The 27,594-nt window shown below is 50.5% G+C and overlaps 7 protein-coding genes across 7 annotated transcripts; 1 reads left to right on the plus strand and 6 right to left on the minus strand.

The window, feature by feature from the left end:
* Positions 1-110: 110 nt before the first annotated feature.
* CDV56_103661 (putative translation elongation factor EF-1 subunit) lies at positions 111-938 on the minus strand (the record flags this gene model as incomplete). Its single annotated transcript, XM_026757280.1, has 1 exon — positions 111-938. The coding sequence occupies one exon, from the start codon at positions 936-938 to the stop codon at positions 111-113; it is 828 nt and encodes a 275-aa protein (XP_026612869.1).
* Positions 939-3,515: 2,577 nt separating this feature from the next.
* pan2n2 (poly(A)-specific ribonuclease) lies at positions 3,516-7,166 on the minus strand (the record flags this gene model as incomplete). The annotated part of the gene is made up of 4 exons (XM_026757621.1): positions 3,516-4,452; positions 4,506-5,621; positions 5,677-6,974; positions 7,038-7,166. The coding sequence occupies 4 exons, from the start codon at positions 7,164-7,166 to the stop codon at positions 3,516-3,518; spliced, it is 3,480 nt and encodes a 1,159-aa protein (XP_026612870.1).
* A 711-nt stretch (positions 7,167-7,877) lies between these two features.
* HSE1 (ESCRT-0 subunit protein HSE1) lies at positions 7,878-10,134 on the minus strand (the record flags this gene model as incomplete). Its single annotated transcript, XM_026758063.1, has 8 exons — positions 7,878-8,653; positions 8,704-9,315; positions 9,374-9,494; positions 9,548-9,646; positions 9,710-9,785; positions 9,854-9,888; positions 9,961-10,010; positions 10,095-10,134. 8 exons carry the CDS (start codon positions 10,132-10,134, stop codon positions 7,878-7,880), a joined length of 1,809 nt encoding a protein of 602 aa, XP_026612871.1.
* A 1,554-nt stretch (positions 10,135-11,688) lies between these two features.
* Positions 11,689-12,137, minus strand: pakA (mitogen-activated protein kinase kinase kinase kinase STE20; the record flags this gene model as incomplete). Its single annotated transcript, XM_026758382.1, has 2 exons — positions 11,689-11,793; positions 11,856-12,137. 2 exons carry the CDS (start codon positions 12,135-12,137, stop codon positions 11,689-11,691), a joined length of 387 nt encoding a protein of 128 aa, XP_026612872.1.
* A 5,865-nt stretch (positions 12,138-18,002) lies between these two features.
* On the minus strand, positions 18,003-19,682 carry CDV56_105276 (putative nucleoside transporter; the record flags this gene model as incomplete). Its single annotated transcript, XM_026758895.1, has 3 exons — positions 18,003-18,496; positions 18,565-19,246; positions 19,338-19,682. The coding sequence occupies 3 exons, from the start codon at positions 19,680-19,682 to the stop codon at positions 18,003-18,005; spliced, it is 1,521 nt and encodes a 506-aa protein (XP_026612873.1).
* Positions 19,683-21,966: 2,284 nt separating this feature from the next.
* CDV56_105588 (putative RNA binding effector protein Scp160) lies at positions 21,967-26,078 on the plus strand (the record flags this gene model as incomplete). The annotated part of the gene is made up of 4 exons (XM_026759207.1): positions 21,967-22,369; positions 22,428-22,684; positions 22,745-25,034; positions 25,093-26,078. 4 exons carry the CDS (start codon positions 21,967-21,969, stop codon positions 26,076-26,078), a joined length of 3,936 nt encoding a protein of 1,311 aa, XP_026612874.1.
* A 701-nt stretch (positions 26,079-26,779) lies between these two features.
* Positions 26,780-27,329, minus strand: CDV56_105940 (cytochrome b5-like heme/steroid binding domain-containing protein; the record flags this gene model as incomplete). The annotated part of the gene is made up of 3 exons (XM_026759559.1): positions 26,780-26,944; positions 27,017-27,143; positions 27,211-27,329. 3 exons carry the CDS (start codon positions 27,327-27,329, stop codon positions 26,780-26,782), a joined length of 411 nt encoding a protein of 136 aa, XP_026612875.1.
* Between the last annotated feature and the right edge of the window lie 265 nt (positions 27,330-27,594).

A 27,594-nucleotide genomic window follows, 5' to 3' on the forward strand; every position in this document is an offset into this window, starting at 1 on the left:
TTACTGGAGGATATGCAATATAGATAGGCTATTACAACATTCTTCCCTAAGTCATCAATATTCTAGTGGTATCTCTATGTTTCAATATACCTCTATCAATGTCCTCGGCATCATTCAAGCAACCCAGCAGCCACTGTGTCGCCTCCTGATCGTAGAACAATCCTCGTAGGTGCTTCCAGAGGCACTGCCTGGTCCATCTCAACCACAATGCGTGCTACAGTGCCAGGCGCAACAATCTTAGGCTTCTTCTTGATCACCGAGCCAGAGCCCTTGTCGAGCGTTGCGACCAAGCGGCTGATTCGTCCCGGAACATGCAGGCGTCCTCGGTGGATATCTACCATGCTAGGCATCAGATGATCGAACGCGAGCACCTTTGCTGTGAAAGAGGTGATATTCGCGATGGGTGCTGAGGGACGGCAAATAACATCGCCAGACCGAAGATGAATAGGGTCGATGTTCGCCAGATTGAGAATCACGTTCTGACCAGCCACAGCCCAGTCACTCGGCTCGCCGTCCACTTCCAAGCTTCGAATGGTAGCCGTCTCCCCGCTAGGCATAGTCAGGATTTGGTCGCCCATTTGCAGGCTACCGGTATCAATCCGGCCAGAGATCGAAAGAGGATTCTGCACACTGCCACGGAAGACATCGCTGATCGTCATGCGCAATGGCTTGTCCAGCGCATAGCTGTAAGGTTCGGTTGCCTCCAGCTCTTCGACCAAGGTACGGCCCGTGTACCACGAGGCATTCGGATCATCGGTGCGTCGAGTGACATTGTCTCCTCTTATGCCCGAGCAGGGAACGAAGGCGATATTCTTGGCCTGAAACCCAGCTGTCGTCAGAAATGACGAGATCTGTTGTTCAATCTCCTCAAATCGGTCCCGGTTCCATTCCACCGCGTCCATCTTATTCACAGCAACGATGATTCTTTGCACGCCCATACTCCGCACCAACAAGGCGTGCTCCTTGGTTTGGCCCCTCAACCCCGACTCGAAATTTCCGGTGCCAGAGTCGATAACGAGAACAGCAAAGTCTGCCTGGCTGGCCCCTGCAATCATGTTCGGAACAAAATCTCTGTGGCCTGGAGCATCCACAATCGTGAAGACAGTATTCTCCGTCTCGAACTTGTTCGTCGCAATGTCGATTGTGACACCTCGGGCTCTCTCCTCTGTACCCTGATCAAGTACCCATGCAAGGGCAAAAGATCCTTTGCCAATCTTCTCGGCTTCCCGCTGGTACTTCTCCAATGTCCGCTGGTCAACAGCTTTCAAATCCGCCAGTAAGCGTCCCATAAGTGTGCTTTTTCCTGCATCAACATGACCTGACTTCCCCGTCAGCGGCGTCCACCATGGTATGAGATGAGTACTGACCGATAACCGCAAAGTTCATTGCCCTCTTCAGTTGAGATTTATTGTACTCGGACAAGACATCCAAATTCTTGCTCTTGACAGCCACCTTCTCCTCCACACTAAGGTTGTTCATGCCACCAGCCAGGTCACCCTGGTTCTTCTTGTCGCCTGCTGACTTTCCCGCAGGTTGTTTCGACTTGAAGCCTGCCTATCCATTAGGGAACAATTTATATCTTTCTCCGAATAGCCAAACCTTTAGCTGAGCTCTGAGCGTTGAGAACCACGTCATCCGGGCTGGGACCTGCAAAGTCAAACGGTTCAGTAAGATCCTGTCCGTAGATCTGCATGAGATCAACTGTGTTTGAATACAAGTGGCTGGGCTCGGTCATTGGGGGCCGCGTATTGGCTCCGACGATAGTGCTAGCAAATGTAGATGGTGGTGCGCGAATATTGACTGTGGGCTGCTCCTTTTCCTCTTCGGCGACAGATAGTTTCCTCGCTGCAAGTTCAGCTGGAATCATCCCTGGACTCTTTGGCTTGATAGGCTCAGGCGATCGCTTCTTCTGAGCTACAGGACTCTCGGGATGTGTCCCTCTCCCCAGTGTACGAGGCAATTGCCCACTCTCCGACGGTTTCTGCGCCTTGCCATTACCTGCAAGCCTTTCCCGTAAGGAGAGAGAAGCTAGCTTGGACTCCACCGGTGCTTTTTCGGGCGTACCAGCCATGGCAGGAGTTGTCGGTACAGTTGATGCGGCTTTGTCACTCTCTTTCTTCTTGCGCGCAGCAGCCAAGGCTGCCAACTTTGACACTTTTCCACTACTCTCAGGAGCGCCTCCAAGTAAGCCCAGTCGAGGATAAAGAGGCTCGATAAGGATCTCCGCTTTGCGATGTGCGGGAACGTTGAGCCATGGCGAATCGCGAAAGAAGTCCTTGGCCGAGAAATGGGAGGACAGTGACGACGCGGCAGGAGGTACAGGGTATGCCGGCACTGAGAGACCTGTTAGAACATTGAACACTCAAAATTCCAAGATGGCGTCAGTCCGACTATTCAGAACGTCCAAGGAAGGAATGATATACTCACTACCGTTTCAACACAGAGTCGCAAACTTTGCGGGTGATCCGAGCCCAACCACAAGCAAAGAGAGAAAGACAAATACTGTATAGCAAAGAGCTTACCTTTTCCCTTGACCGCTACCGGAGGAGCAGCGCTCTGCTTCTTCTTAACCTCTTTCGCTTTCTTCCCTGAAGCACAGTGGCCCGAGTCAGCCTCCTCTCACCACGTTCAGCCAGTCTCCAACAGCATCCATCCAACCCACCTCGTAGGTAATTAACCGACTTCTCGACATCGTTATAGTAATGCCACAGCGCCTCTTGAACTTCATCCCGAGTCGCCGTTAAAGAGGGTTCGCCGGAAAGTAACTGGGCAAGCACTTCCGCCGTACACTGCTCGAGGATCTCTTGCTCTTCCGGGTCGGGAGAGTCATATCCGTCCTCATCGTAGTCATCGTCATCGTAACTCACGTTCTTCATGCGGTGCCGCGACATGGTGATTGTACTTTGTATCAAAGTTTGAGAGGGCGGGGCAGCGGGCTCGCGAGGGGTATCTCGGTGTGAGTCGGGGTGGGAGTTCAGAAGCAGATACTTGACAGAAAAGAGTGTAACACTGCTATAATTCCCTGAGACTTTTGCCAATCTTACAGTATCAGGTACGTTCTTTGAGAGGGAGGTAGCGGAAGAGTGATGAACAGGGGAGAGCAAGAGTTCCGCTGGATTGTTGTGAAGGTGAGAGGTTCAAGGCCACCACGTCATTCTCCACTCTGTTGTTGCTGTCGCTTCTGAGTATTGCCGTCAGGTTATGATGCGCTACCAAGACGTATGCGTATACGGAGATAGAGATAAATTCAATTTTGTTTGTTCAATTTTAATGCAAGTCTAATGGATGAAGTCGCTCGTTGCATAACCGGGGGTTTCTATCACTCCATCGGATATACAGTGTGGTAACGATGTCTCTATGAATAGTCTCAAGCAATTCAAAACCGCTCTACATGATCGGGATAGGTACAGTACATCATGTCCATATATCCCTTCTATCGTATGCCATGTGCATGCCTGATCATGAAATGCCCTCGATGAAAGATCGCAATTCCTTCTGTGGTGCATGCGCAACAACTACTTCAGTGGGCTTCCCCCGAAGAAATCCCCTGCTCCTGGTCCACCAAAGGTGCCATTGCTCGGCGTAAGAGCAATCGAACGTCGGAATGCCTGTCGAGGAGTCGCTGGGGCGCTGGCCGTGGCTGTGGCGGCACCCCCAACATCAGGTGTGCTAGGTGTGTTGCGACCGCTGCTATTCTGTATAGTCACCGCCGTGCCTGGTCTAGAAAGAACCGTCGCGGCGCCATTCCGAGGTGGCGGTCTGAAACCGAGTTTGGATCCTTCGCGGAAAATTTCTTCTAAAATCTGATTCACAATACCTGCGTCCTCGTATTCCTGGAACTTCTTCCACAAACGAAGCGCCATGCGTGCATCTTCAATCGAGTCGTGGCCCTGGTTATTGTCGGCCGGTTCTTCTTGGATGTATTCTTTGAACACAGCCCAAGCCAAATATCGGAGGCTAAGCCGCCGGTTCTTGCCAGGGTGGAAGTAAAGGTATTGTGTGTCAACCGTCTGGCTCTTAGGGACCTGTATGTTGATCTTGCGAAAGTCGGAAGCGAGACCGTGACCGACAAAGACGCATCCCATGTTGAGAAGCAGCCATAATTTCTTGTAAGCAACCTTGAGAGGGACCAGATTGTGCTGACTGGTCCTTGGGTCTAAGTCACCAGGCTTGATACCGGAATATTGAGTGACATAGTCGACAATCGGCTCTTTGATTGTAATGTAGTCATCGATGAAAGGCACTCCCTCATGGACTCCCGACCCGCGAAGGACGGATACTCGAGCAAGACCACTTTTACTCGGTCGCACAATTTCCTGTGATCCGTCGGCTTTCACATCGATCTCCGCTTTCTCGAGGTCGACAAATTCGGTGTCAAGAGCAACAGGAGTGCCAGGAGTTGGCTTCTCCTCTTCCGTAAGTGTCTGGCGTGTTTCCACGGCACGGCCACCACTAGGGAGTCTCGTTAGTACAAATAATGTCAGCCTGCATGTAATCTCACTCACTTCAATGACCACTCGCGGAAAAGAAGAGTGGTATCCAGGACATTCTTCCAGGAGTCATCGACCGCATGACGGGCATCCTTCGCCTGATACGCCAGGACACACGGCGATTTCCATGGTTGATTGAATCGAAGAGCCTCATCCTTGTCAACTTCTGTCACAAGGAAGTCATTAAACAAATGCCACCTGTTCTTCGCCTCCGGCTCGCGAGAGGAGATAGAGACATTGATGAACGACACCAAGTGCGGTTTCTGATGCTCAGGAATGTCGATCTCTGAGACAAGGCCCACTAACTCATACACCATAAGATTAGGCAGCTTGTTCTGCAACTGGGCCATGAGCTCGTCTCCTTCGAAGCACATAACTTGGCCGTTTTCAACGACAATGCCTACCTCCTCGGGCAACCAGCCCGGGATCGACCATAATCTCCGGCAAATTGGGTTACTGAGAGCCGCATTGAGTATCAAGACCAGAGGCATGCGATGAATAGATTTTCTTATGGTCACTTGCTGATAGCGCCGGCAATAGTTACACCATCCTCTGTTCTGCGTCTCTCGCTCAATACTTGCTCGCAGGATATTCGAGAACCGGAAGGCTGGGTTTCTGCGAGCTTGTTTGATGTCAATGGCCGGGTAAATTAGCTCATTGGCTAAGGAGTTTCCAGGTCTGACGATCTCGTTCTGGCAGAACATGCATCGAATTGATTCAGACGCGATGGTCGCAAGTCTTTGGTCTAGATCATCGGAGTTTGGGAGAATCATACGGAAGTCGTGGGCGATTTGGTTAAGGAAGAATCTATTCACAGACTGAATGGCGGAAGAAAGTGATTTGGTGGTTAAATTCTCCTCGAACAGGCCGAGATTCGAAGCTTCACGATAGCTGCTGAAAGTTTTCAAAAGATTAGTGGCTTGACAGTTCTGTCCATTAGCTTTCTCAAGCATGTCGAACAGGTATCCCATCTCGCACAGGAGACAGGTCTCATATATACAGGTGCTCGCTGCGTGGTGAAGTGCGAGGTTCCGCACCAGAGGAATGAATTTGAGGAGTTGGAGGAGCGCGTTCGTGAAGGAGTTGGCGATGTGTGTTTCCAACCCGGAGAAGGTGGTCTGATTATAAAATCTGCCGCAAGGTTGGATGAGTCTTCTCAGAATCGAAGGCGTTGGAACGTTCTTACCTAAAATCAAAGTCGTCCACACCAAACCGACTGTATTTGATTTCGACATTGCTGTACTTTAGTAAAGGATCGTCTTCGGCTTCTACATTGAGCTTCGCGCCTGCGAGAGCCTCGGCCGTGTCGCTCACGGAGGCTTCAGATTTAAATTTGCTTTGCTCCCTTGCCTTCTCACTTAAGAACTTGGGAGCGATAAGAGCCGATTCGGCGGTTGTCATTGCACGGGTATTTTCGACTTGATAACGCCGTGTCTTCTTCGGGTTCGGCGCGTAATGCCCCATTTCCGCAGGACGAAGATAGGGGATGAGACTCTGGTCGATGGGGGCAGGAGGACTGCCGACTTCGAAGACAAGATGACTAGGCCACGCAGAAAACAATCGTTCACGATAGTATGGCATCCCAATCATATTCAAGGGTGTGTCTGGAGACCAGTCAAGGGGAGGCGGTCGAGGAGCGACATCTGCGAACTCAACTTCCTTGCTCATCTCATTGAAATGAATCTTGGAGGGTGAGCCCCACAAATGAATGGAACATTCCGCATCGTTAATAGCCAGAGCTTCTCCAGATGGCGAAATGTCAATCCCCAGCATGAAAGATACATTGGCTTGGCGAAGGTTGATCGCATTGGGGTTCATCAGATCAACCACCTGCAGCTGGCCAGTCTGAGAAGCAACAAAGCTCGTCGTGTGTAGCTTTGGATGCATGCGCACGTACGCAGCCCCAGCATGAAAGGGGATGGGAGGTAACGGCGAGAGTGTTTTCAAATCGTATACGTTGGCCAGAGGGTCCACAATCGGGGAGCCCAGGTGTCTGACCGAGAAGCCGCAGGTAACCAATAGATCGTTGCGAGCATCCATATCATTGATTGCCGTCCCATGTGATTTCCAAGACTTCACCACCCGAAAATCCGTCAGGCTCAACGCGTTGACCGATCCCGTATCCGTCGCGGCACAGAGATACCGACTCTTCTTCATCATAGTATAGTTGTGATCTGTATGCAGCTTGTCGACAATGATTCCCTTGTCGATGTCAATCGTGAACATCGCCCTCTGACATCCCGCAACAATGATCTTGTTAAGCTGCGCGGTGAAGCTCATGCAGTAGAGATCCGTCATCTCCTCGTGACTGAGATGCCATTGCGTGAGTCCACGCCGCGTAATCATGTGCACACTCTTTGGCGACAACGATATGACGCCCCTCTCATGAAACAGAATTTGTCGGACAGGGCCATCTGATACTGGGTGAGCGCGAACAGATGTGTAGCGTTGAAGTTCGGGACCGTAAAATGAGGTGATTCGGCCCTAGTAACCGCAGCCATATATCATCAGCATTGGAAGCAACTTCCCAGAAGCAGCAGAACTTACGAACTCATTGCCGGCCCAAAGTAACTCTGACACATCGTCGAATGCTATTGTCGTCGCGACGGTCGGCAGACCATGCGGGCTCGGAGGAGGCACCGGAATGCGCGACAATTCGTCCCAATCGGCCTCCATTGCCTAAGCATCCCAGATGGGATAGACTCGAATACAAACGTATGTGTACCAATCGAGAGAAAACGCTTGTAGTTTAGAGAACGAAATGATTTTGCCCATCCAGAAGCAGGGCGAACCAAGACATCGTTCGGTGGAGGCGCGATTGCGGGGAAGCTGTTTTGAGAGGCCTTCTTGTTCAAGGTTTTGGCACAATGATGGGTCAAAAGACTGAGCCGCACTCTTACTGATACTATTGACTGGTCATTTTGAACATAAAGTGAATGAAAGGATGACAATATTGTATCTGATAAGATACCAGGAAACTCTTATGCTGGAGGGCAACAATTACACGATGATGGTGTGGCTATGGAATCACGTGAAAAGCTTCCGTTAAGACGGAGGGGCCCTGATTGGGTCTAGCTTCGCGAGTATGGCTTCCTACCTAAACACGGTGAGGCACTGGCTTTGTACGCATGTTATCTTTCGATGGCTGTTCTATATCATCTTACTGAACGCATACACTTGTAGTACATGCCCTCAATTGCAGCATAGATACAAGTGTGGAATATAGGAATATACGATTCGAAGATTGCAAACATGACGACAAGCGTTTTGCACGAAACCGAGCCACGCAGAAGCTCATTATACCTCATGAAAGTGAAACGAAGAAAAAGCTATGAGGCTCATAGAAGAGATACACAACGAATATGCCACCGCTGGACGCACCTACCATTATCGGTAGTACGAAGTAGGATTCGTGTTGGCTGCGCCAGCTTGCGATGGATTGTACGCCTGATACTCCCCTCCACTGGGTGTTCCAGGTGTCAATGAAGGATACGGGGTTGGCTTCGACGCCGTAGTGGGGACTGGTGGTGGCTGGTGCGATGGAGACGGCTGATGAGCGACGGCTGCCGCAGGGTAAGGAGGTTGTTGTAGTGTCTGTTGCGGAGGTTGTGAGGCGAAGCCGGCAGTAGGAGGTTTGGATGCCTCCTCGGGGGGATAACTTGAAGGCGGGTACTCTTGTTGCTGATGCTGGAACTGCTGGTGGACACCAGGTGGAACTTGTGCGCCAGAGGGATAAGGTAACCGCTGGCTTGAAGACGGATGTTCGACAGGTGAATCATACACAGAAGTGCCTAGTTCTTGCGGGTTGTCATATGTAGATTCTGGACGGTGGTGGACAGGCTGGTATGAGTCTGATGGTGGCTGCTGGTGCTGTGGGAAGGACGGACCAGCAGGTGGAGTGCGGCCGCGTGGATCAGGTGAGTGTGATGTTGGAGGATACATGTGCGTCTGGTCCTGTGGCCGTGGGCTGAAGTATCGTTGAGGATCCGACTGTGGAGGACCTTGGGGATAACCAAGAGGCGCGGCAGGTCCAGGGTATCCGTACGGAGACTGGCCGGGTCGAGCATACTGGGGTTGTGCAGGGTGGGACATGGATGCTTCCAGGAGAGATTCATAGTCTCGGCGGGCTTTGATGAATTTCTCATTGAGCTGCGTAAACTCATCTGGTAGATATTAGCCAAAGAACTGCAACGCGGGATTTTTATCGACATACCTTTCTTTTGAGAATACTTCCCGATGAGCTCAATCAACTTGGGGCGAATTGCCAATGTCGAGTGGTACAATGCCGTGATTTCCTCGTTGTCTTGCACATTCAACTCCGAGCTACGAGTGCTCAAAAGCGTAAGAAGCTTCTCGACATTCTTGATTTGCCCAAATACTTCCGCCTCCATTTGGGCTTCTCTCTGCAACTCTTCTACCGTTGGATCTGGCAGCTTCTCCACGTAGTTCAGGGGGAAGATTCCAGTTTGGCCCCTCAATGAGCCCTTCCACCAGTCCTTGTACACGGACTCGAGCACAGCAATAATGTCCCCTTTCCGGAATTGTAATTCACCCGGTTCGGAAGGCTGGAAGTCGAACAGTGCTCTGACCCGAGAAACGGTGGCGGCGGAAGTACCTGATGGCACCGCTTGCGATGTGGCTGCTTGTGTCTGGCTGGCTGGTGCGGAGGTAGACGTGCTAGATTCCGCTTTGGGCTCAGGAGCCGCGCTCGGCTTCTCCCTAATGGAAAGAGCCAGCGCCATCTGCAATTCTTCTTCTTCCTTCTGGCGGTCCGCGTCAGTGATCTCCCGTTTCCCGGGTTTAGACGGAGGCTGTAAATTGGGATCTGAGAATAAGAGGTCAGTCCTTGCATCGTGGGCTTCTTTGCTTGTCCGTGAGCTTACTCTGCGTCTTCAATTTCATGTAGGCCTGCTCCATGATTCCGAAATCGGGGTTGCTGGCAAACATCTGCGCCCACTCCTGCATGCGCTCCAAAATCTTCGGCTTGACTTGCTGATGGGTGTTCTGCAGCGTGTCCTGTCAGTACTATCCACAAGAGACCAGCGCGCTGAGCTCACCCGGTCATTGGCGAGGCGAAGAAGAGCATCCGTGAAACTTCTCGACGCGAGTTCGCGGTGTATTTTTGGGCCACAGTTTTGAGCTAATGCATTGGCCAGCTAGGCAGGAACCGAGCGTCAGACACCAAAGGCAATTATTCCACGTTCGCAAGGAGCGCAAACCTCTAGAGTATACAGTTGCACATTGGCATTTCTGTGTGCCAATCTCTTGATCATCGCAGCAACGGCATCCTTAGCCCTTTTGAGAAGACCCATCAGCATCAACTGCAGTCCCGGACTCGAATCAACGCTCAGTGGCAAACCTACCCTGATTCCTCGGCAGCAACCTTATCGCAGACGTCCTAGAAACCAAGTTTATCCAACATTAGTTCCTCCTTTTGCACACAACTACTAAATTGAAAAGAGTCGCATACGAGGATATACTCCCAGTTCTCGGAGGTCAGGTTCTCGTCCGTCGCCTTAGCTGTTCAAGCAAAAAACTGTTAGCAATCTTCCAACAACATGCAATATACCTGAGCACAACCTGTTTACAAAGGACAAGACTTACCGACTGCATCATCAAATGCGTTCTGTTGTGCGCGAAACATACTTCTTTTCTTGTCTCAACCCTCCAGCCCAGGCAGAACAATTGTGTGTCGGAGATGAGCTGCTCTTTTCGACCCAACGAAATGCCGACGTAGAAGATATTCGAAAAGACCGGTATATAAAGCGGCTTCTAGCAATTGAGGCGATAATCCCTGCTGTCGATGTTTGACGGCAGTGGTTCAGTCCGTCGGCGTCAGCTATGGTAGGTAGCTAGTAGATAGCTCCTGGGGGGTAACGGTTCGGTCGGTATGTGCAGATAGTTTCGGCCTGGGACGGGACGCAGATATTTCAGGATGTCGCAGGATGCTTGGCTAGATGAGCTCTCACAGGAAGCTCAATTCAAAAACAGTTCAGAGGAAGTGGGTGCAAAATGTAAAGGCTGCAACCTGATGCAAAACAGGTGACGATGGACCGCAGCCGCAGGGCAGTGCCCGTGACGCTAACTGGATCCTCCACCCTGAGTCAGCAGGGCAGGGGAAGGCTTCAAATATGACGATGCCGACTCCGTAGCATAGGGCAGTATTCTCCAGTTTGATAGCTGCAACACTACGGATATAGAGGACGGCAATTTCCTTTTCGGTTGAGCAATAAGAACATCACTTGGTAAAAAATCAACACCCCAGATGCAGTAAGACTATTTCTACGTGCCTCGAACCGCTCCTGATGTTATCTACGTCTCTTATCGATTTGGGGGCAACATTCCTTGAGCTAATCAGTATAAAATAGATCATATTGCATGACTCTGCATTGTCATGAGCACTATAGAAACTAGAAGACGCTCAAGACCTTGCTCTTAGTCGCTGCATTGACTAGTACAGGTATGTCTTTGAATGATCATCAGCAAAGAAAGGTTTGTACACTTTTCGGACAGCTGTGGCGTGCGGTTGAATCAAAATGGCCCGTCGTGAAGAATAGCAGTGACTATAAGCAGAGCATCAGATCATTCAGTGGAAAGAGAGAGTGGATGAGAACCGAGTACAGCGGACAAAAGTCTACAGAGATAGTACAGGCTCAAGAACCAAGCTCAAAATACTTCAGTCAAGCTCCCACACAAAACAGTCGACATGAGCACCGGCACATAGCTGTAGCAGCAGAATAATAGGAGCTAAGGCACATGACATCATTCAACTCAATGATGGCGTGCACCTTTCTCCGGCGCACATCCATGCTACAGCGCTCAAAAAATGGTAAGAGGTAAGAAGGAGGATGCGATGGAAGGGCATTGCTTCAAGACAAAGCATCCCGAACATCAAATGAAATGGTCCAAGAGCTAATAGGCCTTGGGAGAAGCGAAAGGTATTAGTAGGGCTGAAAATTGGGAGAAGAAGGAAAAGGGGAAGGACGATGTAGGAACAATTGCGGTCAGGTCATTGCCATCTATGACATCCAAGCTCGGAAAAGAACGCAGCGAAAAAAAAGAAACATAAATATTCTGCCATTATGCAGTACCAGCATATCATAATGCAGCAAAATAAGGAATATCAGGAGCAAGGGGTATCTAGGGAGAGAAGACAAAGACATCGACACATATAGAAAGGCAACTAGATGAGAAGAGATCAAGCGCCCCCTTTCTGAGCTTTTTCTTGAGCTCTACTCATGCGCGCAGCTTTCACAAGCGGTGACAGGTGGGATAGAGGGGAGCACAGGGACATGAAAGGATGCTAAATTGATAAAGATTAGTACCAAATAGCCCTCGAGGGTACGGTGGATCGAGTAAACATACCATCAATAAGTCATGCGCCGATGCTCTCTTCTCGGGATCAACCTTGAGTGCAAGATGCAGGAAATCACGAAAGACTGGTGACAAGTTATGCTCGTCTTTGATGGTTGGTGTGCCATTGGTGGCAATCAAGTACAGGGCTCGCAGAGGCGACTCAGTCAGATATGGCGGCTCGCCCTCGATCATCTCGATAGCCATGATACCCAAGCTCCAGATGTCAACCTTCCGGCCATACTCCTTTCTCGTGACGACCTCAGGAGCCATCCAGTACGGGGTTCCAACCATGGTGTTTCGCTTATTTTGCGAGTCATTGATTTGGGCGCAGAAACCAAAATCGGCTTCGCATTGTTAGCAGGGGAAACGCAATGGGATGATGAATCGACTTACTCAGCTTGATGTTGCCATCCAAGGAGAGAAGGATATTGTCCGACTTGATATCTCGGTGAATGACACCCTTTGAGTGGAGGTGCTGCAATCCACTCAGAGTCTGACTGGCTGTCAGCATTATACCACGGGTCTTGTACTTCGCCATGGCAAGCTTACCTCTCTGCACACGGCTGCAATCTGTCCCTCGGTCATTATATTGAACGTAACCACGTCAGTCAGACTGCCGCCCTCCATATATTCCATCACTACCCACAGATCCAAGCCATGGAGGTAGCTGTCGAGGAAGTTGACAATATTTTTGTGTTTGCTATCTTTCATGACGAGGATCTCATTAATAATAAGCTCCTTCTTTGGTTGTAAGTCCAGGTTCATTTGCTTGATTGCGACGCAGTTGTTCGTGCCATGTTGATAAGCAGTGTAAACGCCGCCCGATGCTCCTTGACCGATCTTGTTTAGATTATAATAGATCTTCGTTGGATCACCTGGTGTACAGATAGCAAGCAACCGCGCCCTTACATCCACAGTATTACTCTGACGAGGGCGCTGCCGCGGACGGGCTGCCGGGACGGGCTGCGCCTTCTGAGGGCCCTGCAACGCACTAGAATGGTCGTCGGCATGCTGCAAATGTCCCGGTTGCATGGGCTGTTTGGGCTCTGGTCCGCGTGCCTGCTGTTGGCGTTGGCTTCGGCTGCGCTCCACTTGCTTCTGTACGATCGCTTGTTGAGCGGCAGCCATCGCTTGCTCCTGCTGCTGTTGATACTGAGCTGGCGAAGCAATGGCACTTGGCTGCACCCATTGCGGTTGCACACCGTTGGTCTTAGAATTCGACCGGCTGCGCTGCGCCTCGGACGGCAACGGTTCAGATTCTGGGATGGGAGGCGTGCCAAATTGGTTAGCATATGCGTCCTGAGTTGGCCGGGTCACTGGGGGCTGCGGTGCAGGTCGAGCAGGTGTCATGTTGGCTGGAGCAGGAGGCTTTGGAGGTGCCCGGTTGGGAACAAGCCCACCGATTGGTGGGGAAATCGCCTGAGTGGCTGCGGGAGCACCCCGCGGTATCGGAGGGGGGGCGCGTGGATTCTCAAAACTGCCTTCGTGGTTCTGCGGGAACCGAGGGCTCGTTGGAGGTGAGTTTCGTTGGGCCACCGGTGTGTTCGCGGTGGGTTGATGATGAGCATAGGCGTGGTCGAACTTGTGCCAGACCTCATCGTCTCCGCGAGCGTTTTTCTCATAAAATCGCATAATGTCGACCATGGTTTGAGGGTGCTCCTCCTGCTCCTTCTTGGAGATGCCGTTTTCTTGCAGGAGTCGTTGCCATTCTTTCGGCAACCCGGTGAACTGGCCGGTCTGGTTGTCGTAGCCCACATGGGTGACATGAACAGGGTTTTCGGGGGCGGAGATCTTGATACCCCGGGGAGAACCTAACATGCTGTTGACAAAGCTCGAGAAGCTACTCTTCTTACTCCTCCCAAAGACTTTTGTTCCATTTGCCTCGTCCGAATGCCTTTTCGTGTTTGTCGATTGATCATTTTCGCTTTTCTGGGTGAAGGCGTCCATACGGTTCTGTAAAGCGGTAAAACTCGCCGACTGTCTGAGTCCGCGGGAATCGGGGCTGGTGTGGTAGGATCGTAACGTCGGCGGTTGCGGCGGGGGACTTTTCTCGGACTCGGCGGTGTTCTCTTCCAATGCACTGAGCATGCCCCGCGAATCAAACGGGGAACTGGTCAATTCATCAGAGCTCGGATCGGTGTTGAAAGAGAATCGCCCCGGGCGGGACTTGGCCGACGTGTACGAGTTCGAAAAGAAATTGTGAGAGTCGCCGCCAGCAAGAACAGGAGATAGACCCCCACTGTGTTGATCGAGAGAAGATGAGGAGGAACCGTATGCGTTGGATCTTGTGCGCGAATGTTCTCGACTTCCACTGGCGGAGGAACGGGGATAGACAGGCGCCGAGGGGTGTCGTTTGAGTGACGTGTTGCTCTGCTGGCTTCTAAGGATACGGGAAGAAAAGCTAGGAGGGTCTTTTTGGAGTTTGCTAGACGTTCGTCTGAATTTTAAGGAAGAAAAACTGTCGTGGCTCATGATGTGCGATTAGGAGGGGGTTCGGCGAATTGATGTGTAGTGACAAGGTGGGTGACGGGTATGCTTGAATGGCTCGATTGGGAGAAGGTGGGGGAAAGCCACCAGGTGAGGCGGTGCTCCTGGCTATCCCGTCTGTATCTTTTTTGGCGGTCGCAGGTTTGTGAAAGGGATGTGTAGATGTATCTTGATGTGAGATGATAGATTGACCTTTTCGAAAGATTAGGGGGGGGTAAAAAAAGTATACCGCTGTGTTGCTGCAAAGATCGAGTGATTTGCGGGACGGGATGAAAACCCAGATAGGCGGACTTCAAGGGGAGCGAGCGAAAGAAGCTGCCGCGGGCTAGGAGTCTACCGCAGTCCGTAACGGCGTAACCACAATAACCAGCGGTTAGCACGTGGAGAGCCGCTGGATCAGTCACAGCAAAAAAAACTCCAACATAGGCGGTGACAGAAATTCGACGTTTGGCAAGGGTAGAAGCCGAAGAAGCAGTGATACGTATCTATCTTCTAAGGTGGGCAAGGAGAATAGGTAGTAATGCAAGTCGAGTGTGAGAGATCAAACCACCAGGTTGCAGGGAAAATGCATAGGCCCGACAGCTCAGCACACCGATCTGCAGTAGTGCGCCAGGGGGATGACAAGGAGGAATATCCAACAACGACGGGACAGGGGGATGGATGGATGGATGGATGATGGTGATGATGATGATTGTGATGCAGACAAGTTCCAGCCAAGTGACAATGTGGTAAAAGTCGGGGATAGATGAGCGGGAAACTCTTATTATTATTATCCTCGATCCTGACTCTCGAATTTGATTGAGTTAAATTGCCTGGCTCGACCAGCAGCAGCGGGGATGCCATTATTTACCCCATTAAAAGTCCTGTAGATGTTTGATATAAGTTATTTTATCATTTCTTGCGATGTATATCTACTAGATCTCTATCTAAAAGGTAGTTGGATAACTATTGTATCAAATCGTCGATCTAAGAAAGTCGACTTTCATTATTTCACCCCGTGTCATGGTGACGGGGATGGAAGATGAACCTTTCAGTCTGGCAGCCCCGTCGAGAAAAACGCTTGGCTTGATATCCTCGCATAAAGACTTGGGTCATGTTACAGAACAGAAGTGTAATTGGTTTCTAGAACTTTAATCTTCATTCTGTTCGATCTTCAGAGACGTACTTTTATTCCGACAGTAGCCAATTGCTACATCCCACACCAGAAATCATGATTGTGATACTCTGTAAGGGGGCGGGAGTAGGTTGATAGACAGATCATGGACCATGGATGATGTCTCATTCTTCCTTTTAGGACGTTTGATCAAAGCTGGGCACAAAGCCACAAAGATTGTACTTCCTACCCCACCTTCCAACCAGCGAGCTACTGTACTTGAGAGTAAGACGTGATGGATGCGGTGTTCTGTCAGTGTTCTGTCAGGGCTTCAGGGCCCGTTGATTTGTTGACTGCTGAAGGCGTACCTAGGTGTGCTGTTCGACCTTATGTTATGTTACAGTCTGATACCATTGAAAATCGGGCTGTTGTCAATCAATATGTTTGAGAAAACAGCCACAAGAGACAGAAGATACTGTGCGAAGAGGTTCTTTAGGAATGATCTAGACTAATGTTATTTTCAAAGAGAGGGAGCAGCCACAGATGATCAGAAAGACGATGACGATGATGATGTGTCAAGAATTTTCTTCTTGTTTATTTAGTGCAGTGATTTACTCCGAGCCTTTGAGACAGATGATGTCGTCGGTGGTCCTGTGCCAATATCAACTGCGGAGTCCATATTCTTTTCTTTTTCTTTGACCTTGAAAGAAAGCAACACACATCATTGCAAAAATCTGCCAGAGCTGTCAGAACATACTTACTAACTGATTAATCAGGCTGACATGTCTGGAGAAAATCAGAAATTTCGTACAATCAAACTCGGCCAATTTCGAAACCATCTGTAGGACAAAATCGAGGGTGCTCAGACCTCTCCCGCCTTCCGTCTCCCTTATTTCGGTACTCATCCTCGGTCGAGACAGGCAAGCATTCAAATGGACACTCACGGAACATCCTAGGCAGTTACATAGGTACAGCTTTACCTTCTGCAGGTACACCAGCGTTTTGAATCGTCCGGATATGTGAGAACACTTCCCCCCTGCGTCTATGCTTGTATCCCAGTCACAGGTTTGGCCACAGCATTAGCAGACATGTGTCTCTTTCAAATTCGCTCGTCCTGTCTCGCTCGGATAGTCCTTATCTCTGGAGCCCGTGGTAGAATCATGAATGGCATTGATGATATTCGCTGGTCCGAGTGGTTGAAAGCTATAGAATCTCAATTCTTGTCTTCGAACTGCATTGAAGACTGCCTTAAACAGGAGAGGCCAGTCCTGAACGGTCACGTTCCCATTCAATGATAACAGAACACCTCACATCATACATATTGCTAGGTCGTCAGGTATCTAAGTAGTAGTATCTAGTTACCGGTAAGCTACGGAGTACTAGTAAATCATATTATTATGCTCACCAGGTTTCCAAAAAGAAAAACACATTGCGGGACATCCATTCTGATCCCATTGGCCTACGCTTTGTATCAACCATCGTCATCTCACCCTCATCCTCAGCTTACGCCTAGGTAGTGTTGGATTTGTTCTTAGCCTAGTATCAAATCATACCTGTCGACCAAGATGAGATAAATCGGCCTGGATGTTAGTGATTTCCTAGAGTCAGGTTCTCAATCTGGCCACGCTCTCAAGCACGGAAAAGGACAGGCCAATATGGTAGGATTTGCACATCTGCTGCTGCTTTCTCTGGAACCTCATGGCAAGCCCTGCAGGTCTGTCCACCAAGGTCGGGGTCTCCACATATACTCTCATCTTGTACTGGATCTTCAACGTTAAACTGATCCCGCCAGATGGGTTGCATCACATAGAACCGAACCGCATTCACCATCGTACTGTCACCGTGACTGCTCCAGCTTACACGGACTGGCATCTTCTTGAGCTCAGTCATCGACGTCTCTCATGAAAAGAAGTCTAAGCTTGCAAGGAAGGTAGGAAGATCGTCCTCTCCGCTGATAGATGGACCTGGAATGCCAACGTTCTCCATATCAACCTCCATCGACTCGCTCACCCCGAGGTCCTGTAGCTCAGAATTAGAAACCCCCTCGGACATGAGCTCATATTCCATCTCTTCCCGTTCTTCCTGGCTAAGGTCTGTCGAAACAAAGTCCCACAGGATCCGTGAGTAAGACACTTTTTCCAGGTTAACATGAAAGATTGAGGGGCGGTAGTAGTTCACAAAGCAGTGAAGAAACCCATTTGGCAGAAACTCGGTCGGTTCACCTTGCTCGTGCACTGGTAAGTGACGACATAGCTAGATCTCAGCATTGGAGGCCCACAAATGATACATAATATATCATTCTGTGGTAGTGAAAGCGAGTCAATGCTCTCCAGACTAGAGAAATTTAGCAAGTCTAGGAGGGACTTAGTAAGTCTTCTTCACACATACCCCAACCAAAGTCCTCTAACTTGGGACAGCCGTCTACTATCGCCTGAATATCTGTGGCATCGAAAAGGTGGCACCCATTTCAGTAATAAACTTGATCAATCTTTCCTTAGGTTCTATAGCAATCAGGGACTTCAGTTTAGAATATGATTGAATTGTTGAATATTATACATTTGTAAAGGTCAACCCATCTACCTCCCAACGTATTTGAGTTCCAGTTTCCTTAGAGGGATATAAGCAACCGAGGTGAAGACCAACGCTAACTCATTGGCGACGTCTCCTCCATCTTGACCTATCATCTTCGCAATAGCACCGACATAGTAAGTTTCCACCATGCCGACGATCCATCCAGCGGCACCGCATAGGAAAGCAGTAAGTCCGGCGTAACCGACAGGCATTTTTGATGGTGTATCCCACGCATCGAGATCGTAGTTTGCGAGGCTACCCCCGCGGAATAGATAGTGCTCGGTGAAAAGGATCACGAAGAAAGACGTGTTCCAGTAGCCCAGCAGTGACAGGAAGTTCTCCAGGACGTCCAACAGGTGGTCTCGACCAGCGATACCGAGAAGGAGAATGCAGACGAACACGAGGAAAGACCAGACTATCCGTGGGGCTTTTGCAAATGGCTTGGCAAAAAGCTGCGCAGAAAGCGCGCCTGAGTAGATAGCGATACAATTGACGCCAACTAAAGAGGTATGTTAGTGAGAAGTCATGCTGGAGCGGAATGTAGTTCGGTCAAAGAATATCACATACTTCCAGACAGAACCAGAAGAACCAAGAGAAACTTGGCGAACCCTCCAGGGTAGATAATGGTCTTGAGAATTTCTCCAATACCATTGTCGTAGGCGGCAGCCCATTCAGGATTCGTGCCCAAAGCTGAGCTGATGCAGGCACCGAGCAGCATTCCGATGCAGGTTGGAATCGTGATCCCCAAAGTGGTGTATAGGAAGATCTTGATCTTGGGGGTATTCACCGGGTAATGCACGTAAAAGTCTGAGACAATGGAGCTCCAGGATGCGCTGGAGCCGTAGATCACGCCGATCAAGCTCAGAGCATTTCCTGACCTGGTGAGACCGGTAACTGTAGCAGGGGCCGCTAGGTTGGCCCGATGCGCAGACTCGCCGTAGATGATCATGAAAATGATGAAGAATAGAATCCACGCGTATTGCTCATACATCAGGACTCCCCTGAGACCGACGAAACTGAAGAGAAAACTGACACACGCAACAATGACCACGCCCACTGCAATCGACACGTGGCCGTCGGAAACGGCGCTGAGGGCGAGACCACCAGTGATGCAGTTGACAGATGCCCAACCGAGTTGCTCGATCACGTTCAACGCAGCGATGATGGATGAAGGATAGAATCCTAGAGAGTATCTAGAGATCGCAACCTGACGAAGACCAGTACCAGGCCCCATAGTGGCGCACCAGCCCTAAGGGGTAAACGTAAGCCGCTAGAAACCCAAAACGGGAAGAGCAAATCGCTCTACGAAGGTCCAGAGAAATAGGAAATGGCATGCGAACCGTCACAGCGGCACCAAGTAAGGTCGCACATATGGTGATAGCGATGGTCTGCCCCAACGACAATCCAAATTCTTTTCCCAGGAACCCTGTGCTAAAACAACTGATGTTCATTGTAGCAGACGCCCACATGAAAGCCATTGTCAGAGAGTTAGGAGGTTTGCGATTCTCAGGAAGAACCCTGTCAAGACTGTGCGATTCAATCCCTAACTTGCGATCCAGCAGCTCTTCATAGTAGCGAATTCGAGAGAGCAGACCACGCGGTTTGACTGGCGCTTCTCCTTCCACTGGGATGGAGGTCGGCTCAGGCTGAGCCTTTTCTTCTGCATCGAGGCCGCGTGAGTCCATATCGAGGGTAGATGGGAAGCTTGGAATTCACAGGAAGCGACAAAAAAGCGTCCCACAAAAGCCTCTTTCTACTTTCTTATACTGGACGGGCGTGGCGACCTTTTAAATCGGGGAATGAGCTTATCCTCGGCTGTTCCGTCGAGAGACGGAGGTCAGTCTCTGCTATCTTCTCATTTTTTTTTACCTCAAAGATTGAAAGACGATTTGTGGGGCTAGTGGCCTTATCTCGTCGATATTCCACAAGACCACAGTCGTGTGTGCGTGTGTCAGTGCCCCAGAGATACAAGTCTAGCCTCCGAACAATCGGGGTTGTATTATTCCCATGTTCACTGTCCCGCGCCACTGGTGAGTGCGGTCCCAAAGTGTCTTGAGATTAAGTTTTGAAAAGTCAGAAACCGGAATTGATTCAGATTGTTGGTAATGAGTCTATGAGAACAGCCTCTGCTAATCTGCCTACGCAAGTAACTTTGTCACCAACTGCATGTTCTACTTAAGCTTTTGGGTCGCACCGGGCCTGGCTTGGCCTTCGGGAGCACGTCTGAGTGGCTGGATGAACCGACAACGCTAGTTGTGGGTCGGAAAAGACTAAGGATAGGTATCACTCCTTGAGAAACAAGAACTTGATCGTCAGTGATATTCGATGATAGAGGAGATCTATCTTAGTATATATCGGACATCGACAGGAGCTGCACGAGGCACATGAGGAAGTCCCATGCAGCATGAAAGTGCGGGATTAGAGCCCCCTAATTGGTGTAGGTAGCCTGGGGTGTACAGCGGCCATAACCACACTGTCTCTAGACTGATACTTTATGTTGTTGATTGCGACAGTCTAACTCACATGTCGATGGGGAACTCTTCAGTTTATGCTTATTTTCATAATCATTGGAAGCTGTCCATAAGTTATTTCGTAGGTGACGCCTTATATACCAGCTTGTGCTACCACTGCTACTTTAGATTAGTATAGGGGACAAGGTCCTTGTGGTAAATAGAGGTAAGTTTTGGCAAGCCAGACTTCCCTTTAGCATTTTTGGATGGATTAGGAAGAGGAATTGACTGGTTTGCTGTGGCTTTAGTCTATTAGATGCAAAGTATCAAATTATGTATGGAAGATTGAGGCACATGATTACGATGTTTAACATCGGTTGGATGGGTAGCAACCTCGATGAAGCCATTTGCAGGCTCTCTATATCTAATTACCGATACTCATGCTATCTAGGTAGTGGATACCTCTCTATCGACCCTCAGCTGTTCATTTAATAAACTCAAGTCAACAATGATCAGCGTTGGTGATATATATAAGGTCCAATCCATCCAATCCTTTGTGCTCATGAGCAATTTTAGAGTCACAACTTCACACATAATACAGAATTATTACCTTCGAGCATGACATGAGATATTCTGACCAGTTCATGCCATCTGAGTGAACTACACCAATGCTTTTGGCCATCTCACTCACTTTGTAAATCTCAGAGAGGGTGGACTTGGCGGAAACAACCTCTGTGCGGAAGCCTGAGGCCAACATGTCCTGCAACAGCACGCAATTCTGTCCCCAAACACCCAATTGAGAAGCTTGATTGATGTCATCTCAAATAAATACTCTGCGGAATGGAATCCAATGCTCACAAATGAGATTAACTCCATAGTAGGATAATCAAACAGGAGATGAGGATTGGATTGCTCAGTACAACTGTTGGGAGGGACAAGGCTACCTTTCTGTCGGCTCCGTCTTTCCACCAGACTAGTCTAGTACATACCATACTCCGGCGAATCGAGCTGTCTGTCCTCTTCCTCCTCTTTCTCTTCCCCCCAAATTATTCTGATCATCACCGTCATCATTGCCCGTAAAGCACGAGCATTGACTTCCCTTTCTTGTCTCGTCCTCCTCTCTCCTCACTTATCCTTCTTCTCTTCTCCCCTCTTGATCAATTTTCCTCTCAATTGTCTTTTTATTTCTCCTCATTCCCGCTAATTTTGGTGATGCAGTGTCCCTTTTCCTCTTAGCCTCCACAGATCAGCAATTGCTCTCTACTCTTCTTCTCCGAACATTTTGGATACAATATTTGGCTATCAATATCATTAGAAACTCTTTGTCAGTTTCATTTACACGTTGTTTATTAGCGGTGCTTCTTTGCTCTGGTATGTTCAATGTTTCCGCATTGGCTTTTTCTAAAATGAAGATCACCTACTAATCCATGCATCAAAAAGGCTTATCTATTAGACTTTCACCTTTCCTTCCCATCTCGAGTACATACTTCTCATTCTCTGTGTCAATTGACGATATTCGATGATGGCTTCTCAAGTACACAACACTGATGTCAACGGTGGGGCCAAGTCCCTTGCAGCCATGCTGGAGGAGGAGCATGCCCGCAATGAGGCGCATAAGGTGACGGTGGAGGATACTGTGGACGAAGACGATCTGTTGCATCCCCCTCCATCTTCGTTGGTAAAGGACCAACAGGCAGTTCCCGCCCAACCCACAGCTGCAGTCGAGGAAGTAGTTGCCGCTACACCGTCGGCTTCCAAGGCGGCTCCTAAAAAGGCTCCTGCATTCGATGTCCGCTCCGAGGAGCTGTTCCCCGCATTGGGAAGTGGCCCGAAGCCCAAGGCACCAGCTGCAGCTACTTGGGGCGCCAGGCCCTCTGCCGCTGCTGCTCTTGCCAATGGTGTCGCTGGACGCCCACAAGCGAGTATGTTGTTCTGTCGCCCGGTTTGCGCTGCGGCTTGATCTAACCAGTTGTCGGTCAGCAGCAGGCGATGTTCCTAGAATCATGAGTCTTCCCGGTAAACACATGGAGCAGCTTCGTTTAGCACCCTCTCAGATGATGCCGCGAGCGCAGCTCAAGAAGCCCCTGAAGGATATTCTCCGTGACATATCTAGGCGCTCAAAGGCCAATGTCGATATGCGGGGCGGACCTGGAGGCTCGATCATCTTTGAGGGCAAAGGCTCAGTCGAGTCCGTAAGACAGGCTCTCAAGGAGGTTGCGCAGCAAGTAGGATCCAAGGTATGCTTTGATATCACCTTGGTTGATGGCTGTTGTTTTCATTAACGCAAGAGAATTTAGCAATCGGTTCGCGTTCCCATTCCAACATCCGCCCGCGCCCACATTATCGGCCGGCAAGGTGCAATTGTGCAAGACATTCAGCAGCGGACGGGTGCACGCGTCCAAGTGCCCCGCGCTGATGACTCGGCCACAAAAGATGACGAAGACGACAACGACACGATCGACGTCCTGATCGAAGGTGACGCCGTTGCGGCAGAGATGGCTCGCCGGGAAATTGAAGCTATCGTTAAGGAGCGGGCCTCCAACATGAGCCTGCGACTCAAGTCTATTCCGGCTGAATTTTTCCCCTTCATTGCAGGTGCGCATAATGCGAACCTGAAAGCTATTGAGGAACGTACCAAGGCTCAAGTGCATGTGCCTCGATATGATACGTGGCAGAGCCAGCCTCCCCCACAGGAGGCTGAACCCGGGCGTGTGCAGTTTATCCCAGCTTCTGATAAGCACATCCAAATCACTGGAGAGCGCACTGCTGCACAGGAAGCTCGCGCCGAAATTGAGAGGCTTGCCGCCGATCTTCAGCGGCGACTTACCCTTCGACAGCTGGCCATCAACCGCGGGCAGCACCAATTCATCCTCGGGGACGGAGCCAATGCTCTTCATGACTTCCTTGCCGATACGGGTTGTGCTATTGTGCTGCCGCCCGCATCAGATGACAGTGAATTCCTCACCATCACCGGACCGCAGGATTGCATCGAGGCTGGTATTAATCGTGCAATGGACCTTGCTACGAGCATGCAAATGGCCAGCATTGACTTGTCCCGTCAACATCCCAACGCTCCCGCCGGACCTCATGCACACGCACGTGCCCTCACCCGGTACCTGCAGCAACGACGGATCATCCAGCAGCTGGAGCAGATGTACGATGCTCGTATTGCACTCCCGCCTAGCTCTGATGGCCCTGTGACCTGGGAGGTTTACTCCCGGGACGGCAAGAATACTATCCGTGCACGGTCTGACATCATGAACTTGGTCCAGGCTCACCCTCCTGCAAGGCTTCGCTATGTCTCCGTCGATCCTTACTACCACCCGTACCTTGAATCCCATAGTCTCGGCAAGCTCCGAAATGACTATGGTGTCCATCTTCTCGTTCCCGATGAGCTGGACAGCTCCGATGTCGTTCTCGTCTATGAAGGGCCGTCGGCCACCACCTCACTGCCCGAAATCCCGCGCCAGAGGCCATCCCCGGCCGAAATGGCCGCCTTTGAGAAGACCCTACAGGAAGCGCAGGAGTTCCTTACGCAGCTTCTGGGAGACCAGAATGATATCGTTGCCAAGTCCGTTAACGTTCCTGCTAAGTACCAGGAGAAGGTACGCAAATTCATCGCCCGCGAACAGCAGGCAAAGGGTGATGACCAGATTCCTGTCCGCGCTCTCGTTGGAGATGCTCGTAATGCTAAGTGCGAAGTATCTCTGCGCGGTCCTTCCCGACAAGTAGATGAGTTGGTTTCAAAGCTGCAGGACTTTGTAGTGGAGCAGGAGAAAGATGACCTCGAAAGAGGCTACACGATCTCCTTCGACTTTCCTCAGAAGTTTGCCAACTTCCTCATTGGCAAGCGAGGCGAGAACATCAACAAACTTCGCGAGGAATTCGATGTTGACATCAAGGTTGACAGTGGCAAGGTTGAAGTCAAAGGACCCAAGGCCAAAGCGGATGCTGCCAAAGCCCGCATCATCAATCTGGGAAAGAAACTGGAGGATGAGACCACTCACATTCTGAAGATCCCCGCACAATACCACCGCGAACTTATCGGCCAGAAGGGAAGCCAGGTCAACAGACTCCAGGACCGCTACTCTGTCCGAGTCCAATTCCCAAGGGCTGCGATTGCAACACCTAGCTTCGACGATCAATCCGTGGCAGACACTTCTAGCGAAGTCGGCGGGTCTCGTCCTATCCGCCCCAACCAGGCCTCGGACGAAGTCATTGTCAAGGGTCCGAGCAAGGGTGCGGATGCCGCCAGAGATGAGATCTTGAGTCTGTTGCAGTGGGTCATTGACCACTCTCACTCGGCTACGGTATCCGTCGCTCAGAGCCAGATCCCATCTCTGATCGGCCAGCGTGGCCGGGAGATGGACAAGCTGCGCGCTGATACCGGGGCGCAAATCGACGTCCCGGGAGCCAATGACGCGCCCGACGCTTCGGGCCGTGTGCAGATCAAGATCAAGGGCACAAAGCAGCAGGTCGAGGAAGCAAAGAAGATCCTGCTGCAGCGTTCCAGCGAATTCGACGCTATCGTCACCAGGACGATTGATGTTGAAAAGAAGCATCACAAGGCTTTGATCGGCGGTGGCGGTAAGTCTGCGATGGTATAAATCTTTGTTCCTATCTTGAAAACTGACTCGATGCCCAGGTGCGAACATTCGCAAGATCGTTGCCGAAGCCGGTGGTCCTACCGATGGAAGTGCATCGCGCATTGTCAGGTTCCCCCGCCCTGATAGCAGTGAATCCACTATCAAGCTGGAAGGAAATGGCAAGGTCGTTGAGAACATCATTGCTGCTATCGAAGCTTTCGTGAAGGAACGCGAAGACCAGGTAACGGTCACTGTCGAGATTCCTCCCGCGCAGCACAGACTCCTCATCGGTCGTGGAGGCGAGACAAGACGCGGCATTGAATCGCAATTTAATGTAACCCTGGACATTCCCAAACAAGGCTCTGGACGGTCCGATATCAAGCTGAAGGGCCCAAGCAACGCTGTCGAGGGTGCGAAGGAGCATATTCTTGCCATGCTGAAGGGTCAGGAGGGTGAAACTGTCGAAGTTCCTCGGCATCTGCACCACGTTGTTGCAGACAACGGCGCCTTCTTCCGACGCCTCCGCAACGACTACCGAGTCACTGTCGACCACGCTGGCCAGCAAGTGCCACCCAAACCGGCTGCAGAGGAGTCCCGCGCCACGACGGACGGGGCGTCGTCCCTTCCATTAATCACTGATGAGCCCAGCGAATCTGTGGAGGCTCACTCTTGGAAGGTTGTCGATCACAGCGCTGCCGCCCCAGACCCGACGCAACCCGCGACCATCCCATGGGTGCTCATTGGAAGTAGCGACAATGTGTCCAGAGCCAAGTCGGCATTGGAGAAAGCCATTGCTTCTGCATCCCAGCAGACTGCGACTGGCTACCTGATTCTGCCCGATCCCAAGACATACCGTTTCGTTGTTGGCCAAGGCGGAAGCCAGATCAACGCTATTCGCAAACAGACGGGATGCCGGATCAACGTGCCCAAGGACCAAGCTCGCGGAGAGGCGATTGAAATCAAGGGCAGCAAAGAGGGACTGGAGAAAGCAAAAGAGATGATTCTTGACGCCGTCCGCGCTGGACTCAACGGCGGTCCCAGATGAGCCTCGTCTTTCTTTTCCCGTTGCTTCTTGGAATGAATGTTCTGATTTTTTGCTCGGGGACATTTATCATCTTGGACGCCCTTACGATGGTCTTTACGCATTTCCATTCTATAACATTCCACTCTGTGATCGGCAATGTGCTTACTTTCGATTCTTTCTTGTCCTAAATTTATCATTCTTTTTGTGTATCTTCTATTTTGCATTACTTGAGCAAAGCTGTATTCACATACTTCTGTCTATCTTGATCATCCATGGTACACTTCACTGATGGGGCAGGAGTGAGCAAGTATACCACCTCTGTGGCGAGAGGGAGTCTGAAACGGAACCAAGAGACATTCAAAAGCGGTCTATTTGACAAAGGGATATAATAAGAGGGGGGGGGAGGGGATAAAGAAACAAAAGACAGAAGCCAAATCGCTCCTCTACTATATTATCCGTAGGCATAAGTATGATCATATAACGTCCGAGCAAAAATGACTTGGAATTCCCCGAAAGAAGTAGGAGACCAAGCGCGGAAGGAAGTGAAGGTAACAGAAATATCTGCATTGGGTATCATCACCCAGCAATCCCTTGTGAAATAACAGAATCGCGAGCAGACAGAAAAACAGTCACATCGAAACCAGCATCTCTCCTGTATAAATTCCCTGTTTTGTGTATATTTTTTTGAATTTTGTCGCTCCAGTTTTCTCTTGCAGACATATCTACTGCTGCTGAGAATTGGCCTGGAGGTACTGGTAGGCACCGTAAGCGACGGCAGCGCAGACAACCAGGACGGCGTACATGCCGAACCCGCTGGACGAGGCAGCAGCGCCTGAGGGAGCAGAGGAAGAGGGGGCAGGCTGAGCACGGGGGGCAGGGTCGCCGGGCTACATAGAAGAGACAAATTAGCTTGGATCCGCAAAAGTCGGCCATAGCGTGGGGTGATAGAAAAAACCCACCAGGCGCTTTACAGTACCGACCAGCAGACCCTCGAGGATCTCGCGGGCCTCGTCACTGTGGCCGACGTCCTCGAAGGCCTCTGTGCTGTCCTGGCCGGCTACATCGAGGAGGACCTCCTCACCACCGCTGGGGATTTCAAGTCAGTTTTGGATTTGATGTCTCGGGGAGAGAGGTATGGCGAGATGAGACGTACGGGTGCTCATCGACGAAGCTGGTGCAGTCGTAGACCTTATCGTGGACGATGAGGTAGAGATCCTTCTTGGTGTTGTGCTCGGCGATCTCCTTGAGGGTGAATTCCTTGGAGGCGGACATTGTGATTATTTTATCTAATTAAACTGAATTGGTGACGGTTGTTAGATTTCTGTTACTTTCTGAGAGTAGCGATTGAGAGGAGAATAGGATGGGAGGGGAACCCAGCAGTCAGCAATTCCGACGGCATCAGGATGTCAGACGATAAGGCCAGCGTTTCGCTTTTCAGGTAGTCTCCGAAGAAGACGGGAGTAAACAAGCCTGCAGACAGGGAAAGTAGACTTACCAGGAACGAACAACGGAGAGACAGGGAAATTGCCTGAGGGTT

This window comes from Aspergillus thermomutatus (assembly GCF_002237265.1).
Source record: "Aspergillus thermomutatus strain HMR AF 39 chromosome Unknown NODE_152, whole genome shotgun sequence".
Classification (NCBI taxonomy): Eukaryota; Fungi; Ascomycota; class Eurotiomycetes; order Eurotiales; family Aspergillaceae; genus Aspergillus; species Aspergillus thermomutatus.